The sequence below is a fragment of the Macaca mulatta genome, chromosome 1 (genome assembly GCF_049350105.2).
Source record: "Macaca mulatta isolate MMU2019108-1 chromosome 1, T2T-MMU8v2.0, whole genome shotgun sequence".
Taxonomy (NCBI): domain Eukaryota; kingdom Metazoa; phylum Chordata; class Mammalia; order Primates; family Cercopithecidae; genus Macaca; species Macaca mulatta.
In genome coordinates, this window is record NC_133406.1 from 3328561 (window position 1) to 3334560 (window position 6000).

The 6000-nt window shown below is 41.6% G+C and overlaps 1 protein-coding gene across 8 annotated transcripts in view; it reads left to right on the forward strand.

The window, feature by feature from the left end:
- Positions 1–5635, forward strand: part of SMYD3 (SET and MYND domain containing 3) — a 763302-nt gene extending 757667 nt beyond the window's left edge. For all 8 annotated transcript variants that reach the window (NM_001265933.1, XM_028839533.2, XM_077964305.1 and 5 more), the window contains 1 exon segment: positions 5313–5635. In NM_001265933.1, the coding sequence (NP_001252862.1) occupies positions 5313–5414 (102 nt within the window). In that variant the 3' untranslated portion in view covers positions 5415–5635.
- The last annotated feature ends 365 nt before the right edge of the window (positions 5636–6000 follow it).

Below are 6000 nucleotides of genomic sequence, written 5' to 3' on the forward strand. Positions count from 1 at the left end.
GCTTGTGATTTTTGCACATTAATTTTGTATCCTGAGACTTTGCTGAAGTTGCTTATCAGCTTAAGGAGATTTTGGGCTGAGACAATGGGGTTTTCTAAATATACAATCATGTCATCTGCAAACAAGGACAGTTCGACTTCCTCTTTTCCTAAGTGAATACCCTTGATTTCTTTCTCCTGCCTGATTGCCCTAGCCAGAACTTCCAACACTATGTTGAATAGGAGTGGTGAGAGAGGGCATCCCTGTCTTGTGCCAGTTTTCAAAGGGAATGCTTCCAGTTTTTGTCCATTTACTATAATACTGGCTGTGGGTTTGTCATAAATAGCTCTTATTATTTTGAGATATGTTCCATCAACACCTAATTTATTGAGAGTTTTTAGCCTGAAGGGCTGTTGAATTTTGTCAAAGGCCTTTTCTGCATCTATTGAGATAATCATGTGGCTTTTGTTTTTGGTTCTGTTTATATGCTGGATTACGTTTATTGATTTGCATATGTTGAACCAGCCTTGCATCCCAGAGATGAAGCCCACTTGATCATGGTGGATAAGCTTTTTGATGTGCTGCTGAATTCAGTTTGCCAGTATTTTATTGAGGATTTTTGCATCGATGTTCATCAGGGATATTGGTTTAAAATTCCCTTTTTTTGTTGTGTCTCTGCCAGGCTTTGGTATCAGGATGATGCTGGCCTCAAAAAATGAGTTAGGGAGGATTCCCTCTTTTGCTATTGTTTGGAGTAGTTTCAGAAGGAATGGTACCAGCTCCACCTTGTACCCCTGGTAGAATTCAGCTGTGAATTTGTCTGGTCCTGGACTTTTTTTGGCTGGTGTGCTATTAATTATTGCCTCAATTTGGAGCCTGTTATTGGTCTATTCAGGGATTCAGCTTCTTCCTGGTTTAGTCTTGGGAGGGTGTATGTGTCCAGGAATTTACCCATTTCTTCTAGATTTTCTAGTTTATTTGCATAGAGGTATTTATAGTATTCTCTGATTCTAGTTTATATTTCTGTGGGATTGGTGGTGATATCCCCTTTACACATTTTTTTGTTGTGTCTATTTGATTCTTCTCTCTTTTCTTCTTTATTAGTCTTGCTAGCGGTCTGTCAGTTTTGTTGATCTTTTCAAAAAACCAGTTCCTGGATTCACTGATTTTTTGAAGGGTTTTTTTTGTATCTCTATCTCATTCAGTTCTGCTCTGATCTTAGTTATTTCTTGCCTTCTGCTAGATTTTGAATGTGTTTGCTCTTGCTTCTCCAGTTCTTTTAATTGTGACATTAGGGTGTCAATTTTAGATCTTTCCTGCTTTTTCTTGTGGGCATTTAGTGCTATACTTTTCCCCCTACAGACTGCTTTAAATGTGTCCCAGAGATTCTGGTATGTTGTGTCTTTGTTCTCATTGGTTTCAAAGAACATCTTTATTTCTGCCTTCATTTCGTTATGTACCCAGTAGTCATTCAGAAGCAGGTTGTTCAGTTTCCATGTAGTTGAGCGGTTTTGAGTGAGTTTCTTAATCCTGAGTTCTAGTTTGATTGCACTGTGGTCTGAGAGACAGTTTGTTATAATTTCTGTTCTTGTACATTTGCTGAGGAGTGCTTTACTTCCAACTATGTGGTCAATTTTGGAATAAGTGTGATATGGTGCTGAGAAGAATGTATATTCTGTTGATTTGGGGTAGAGAGTTCTGTAGATGTCTATTAGGTTCACTTGGTGCAGAGCTGAGTTCAATTCCTGGATATCCTTGTTAACTTTCTGTCTCGTTGATCTGTCTAATGTTGACAGTGGGGTGTTAAAGTCTCCCATTACTATTGTGTGAGAGTCTAAGTCTCTTTGTAGATCTCTAAGGACTTGCTTTATGAATCTGGGTGCTCCTGTATTGGGTGCATATATATTTAGTATAATTAGCTCTTCTTGTTAAATTGATCTCTTTACCATTATGTAACGGCCTTCTTTGTCTCTTTTGATGTTTGTTGGTTTAAAGTCTGTTTTATCAGAGACTAGGATTGCAACCCCTGCCTTTTTTTGTTTTCCATTTGCTTGGTAGATCTTTTTCATCCCTTTATTTTGAGCCTTTGTGTGTCTCTGCGTGTGAGATGGGTCTCCTGAATACAGCAAACTGATGGGACTTGACTCTTTATCCAATTTGCCAGTCTGTGTCTTTCAGTTGGAGCATTTAGTCCACTTACATTTAAGGTTAATATTGTTATGTGTGAATTTGATTCTGTCATTATGATGTTAGCTGGTTATTTTGCTCGTTAGTTGATGTGGTTTATTCCTAGCGTTGATGGTCTTTATGTTTTGGCATGTTTTTCAGTGGCTGGTACCGGTTGATCCTTTCCATGTTTAGTGCTTCCTTCAGGGTCTCTTGTAGGGCAGGCCTGGTGGTGACAAAATCTGTCAGCATTTGCTTGTCTGTAAAGGATTTTATTTCTCCTTCACTTACGAAACTTAGTTTGGCTGGATTTGAAATTCTGAGTTGAAACTTCTTTCCCTTAAGAATATTGAATAATGGCCCCCACTTTCTTCTGGCTTATAGAGTTTCTGCCGAGAGATCCACTGTTAGTCTGATGGGCTTCCCTTTGTGAGTAACCCAGCCTTTCTGTCTGGTCCCCTTAACATTTTTTCCTTCATTTCAACTTTGGTAATCTGACAATTATGTGTCTTGGAGTTGCTCTTCTCAAGGAGTAGCTTTGTGGGGCTCTCTCTGTTTCCTGAATTTGAATGTTGGCCTGTCTTGCTAGGTTGGTGAAGTTCTCCTGGATAATATGCTGCAGAGTGTTTTCCAACTTGGTTCCATTCTCCCTGTCACTTTCAGGTACACCAATCAGACATAGATTTGGTCTTTTCACATAGTCCCATATTTCTTGGAGGCTTTGTTCTTTTCTTTTTACTCTTTTTTCTTTAAACTTCTCTTCTTGCTTCATTTCATTCATTTGATTTTCAGTTACTGATACCCTTTCTTCCAGTTGATCGAATTGGCCTTTGAAGTTTGTGCATTCATTACGTTGTTCTCTTGTGCCATAGTTTTCAGCTCCATGAGGTAATTTAAGGACTTCTCTACACTGGTTATTCTGGTTAGCCATTTATCAAATCTTTTTTCAAGGTTTTTAGCTTCTTTGTGATGGATTCGAACTTCCTCCTTTAGCTTGGAGAAGTGTGATCATCTGAAACCTTCTCTCAGCTCGTCACAGTCATTCTCCATCCAGCTTTGTTCCATTGCTGGCGAGGAGCTGTGTTCCTTTGGAGGGGGAGAGGTGGTCTGATTTTAGAATTTTCAGCTTTTCTGCTTTTTTTTTTCCCTATCTTTTTGGTTTTATCTACCTTTGGTCTTTGATGATGGTAAGGTACAGATGGGGTTTTGGTGTGGATGTCCTTTCTGTTTGTTAGTTTTCCTTCTAACAGTCAGGACTGTCAGTTGCAGGTCTGTTGGAGTTTGCTGAAGGTCCACTTCAGAGCCTGTTTGCCTGGGTATCAGCAACGGAAGCTGCAGAACAGCAAATATTGCTGAACAGCAAATTTTGCTGCCTGATCATTCCTCTGGAAGCTTTGTCTCAGAGGGGTACCCGGCCGTGTGAGGTGTCAGTCTGCCCCTACTGGGGAGTGCCTCCCAGTTAGGCTCCTCAGGGGTCAGGTTCCCACTTGAGGAAGTAGTCCGTCCGTTCTCAGATCTCAAACTCCATGCTGGGAGAACCACTACTCTCTTCAAAGCTGTCAGACAGGGACATTTAAGTCTGCAGAGGTTTCTGCTGCCTTTTGTTTGTCTATGCCCTGCCCCCAGAGGTGGAGTCTACAGAGGCAGGCAGGCCTCCTTGAGCTGTGGTGGGCTCCACCCAGTTCAAGCTTCCCAGCCACTTTGTTTACCTACTCAAGCCTCAGCAATGGCAAGCGCCCATCCCCCAGTCTCGCTGCTGCCTTGCAGTTCTATCAGACTGCTGTGCTAGCAATGAGTGAGGGTCCGTGGGCATGGGACCCTCCAAGCCAGGTGCGGGATATAATCTCCTGGTGTGCCATTTGCTAAGACTGTTGGAAAAGCACAGTATTAGGGTGGGAGTGACCCAATTTTCCAGATGCCGTCTGTCACAGCTTCCCTTGGCTAGGAAAGGGAATTCCCTGACCCTTTGCACTTTCCAGGTGAGGCGATGCCTCGTCCTGCTTTGGCTCATGCTCAGTGGGCTGCACCCACTGTCCGACAAGCCCCAGTGAGATGAGTCTGGTACCTCAGTTGGAAATGCAGAAATCACCCGTCTTCTGTGTTGCTCACTCGGGGAGCTGTAGACTGGAGCTATTCCTATTCGGCCATTTTGGAACCCTGTCCTTCAAAAGTATTTTTGAGGATACTCTGGTTGTTTGTTGTTCCATAACCATCCCAAAACTTAATGGAGTGAACAACAGCAAAATTATCGCACAAATTCTGTGGGTCAGGAATTTGCATACAGCATAAGAATGGCTTTCTTCTTTTCTACAACGTCTGGTGTTCCATCTGGGAAGACAGATCTGGCAGTCTTCAGCTGGGTGCTGGAATCGTCTGAAGGTTTATTTGTGTACATGTCTGGTGCCTTGTCTAGAATGCCTTGAAAGATGAGCTCGGCGAAGACTGCCAGCCAGAGTGCCTGTACACGGCCTCCCTCTGTGTGGCTTGGGCTTCCTTACAGCATGGAGTCTCTTGGCTCTGGGAGCAAACATACTGACCAGTGAACAACACAGAGGCCTTTTTGACCTAGTCTCACAAGTCAGTCACTTTACTTCTATTGTACTCTATTATTGAAGTAGTTTTAGGCCCACACAGATTTCAGCAATATTTTGGAGATAGAGTTGACAAGATGTAGTAATGGACTAAATATGGGGAGTGAAGGAGAGGACTGTCAAAATGCCAGTGCTATAGTATAATATGAAAAAAATGCAAGAATACATGTATATAATAATCCCGGTGCATATAGATGAGAAATGAATGGAGTATGCAGTAAAGAAAAATTTTCAGATGGTAGCAGCATGGTCTTCCATATGACTCAATCGTTTTGGTAACTCTTCTTACCCTTGTAACTACCCACCAAACCTGTGCACTGACAGTCTTTGAAGATCGATGGTCACTGGGCCCAAGCATGACTCAAATAGTCTACTTTCCAAACACCACATTCAGAAATCACCCTTGTCATGTGACTTTCTAGCTGGGAGAACCACAGTGCTGTGGGCCCATTAAAGACTGTTCACCCTGTAAACCTATGGGATTCACCAGGCCCCTGGCATCATGGGGTAAAGGTGGGGAATGGCCTGAGCTCACCTATTTTGGGGTCTAATCTGTCTTCCGTCCTTTCTCTTTAGGCTTTTGATATTATGAGAGTGACACATGGCAGAGAACACAGCCTGATTGAAGATTTGATTCTACTTTTAGAAGAATGCGACGCCAACATCAGGGCATCCTAAGGGAACCCAGTCAGAGGGAAGGATGGCGTGTGTCTTCGTTGAATGCCTTATTGAGGTCACACACTCTATACTTTGTTTGCTGTGTAAACCTCTCCTATTGGAAATTCTCTTCTGTGTTTGTGTAGGTAAATAAAGGCAGACATTGTTTGCAAACCACAAGAATCATTAGTTGTAGTGAAGCACGATTATAATAAATTCAAAACATTTGGTTGAGGATGCCATCTGGTAATTGTCTTATTTGCTTACTCATTGGCGATTTTAATGTTTAAAATACCAACATTCAAGACAGAAAATCCTATTACAAGCATGACAAAATAAGTTATAACTTTCTTTTTGGATACATGTAGGGATAATTAGATAAAAGTCACTATTTTCACATTTGCTTCCCAGCAAAAATTTCATGTCCATTTTGGCAAGAAGCAGAATTTTGAGATGTCTTTTGCTCTTTGTGATAAATGATGTTTGTGTTTGTTATTTACTTCCAAATGCATCTCCAACACAAAGGAGGAAGCCATTTTAGATATTATTAGAAAAGGATAGGAAGTCTTAATGCCAAAAACCAGTTTTTCGAATGTCTCACAGCTCT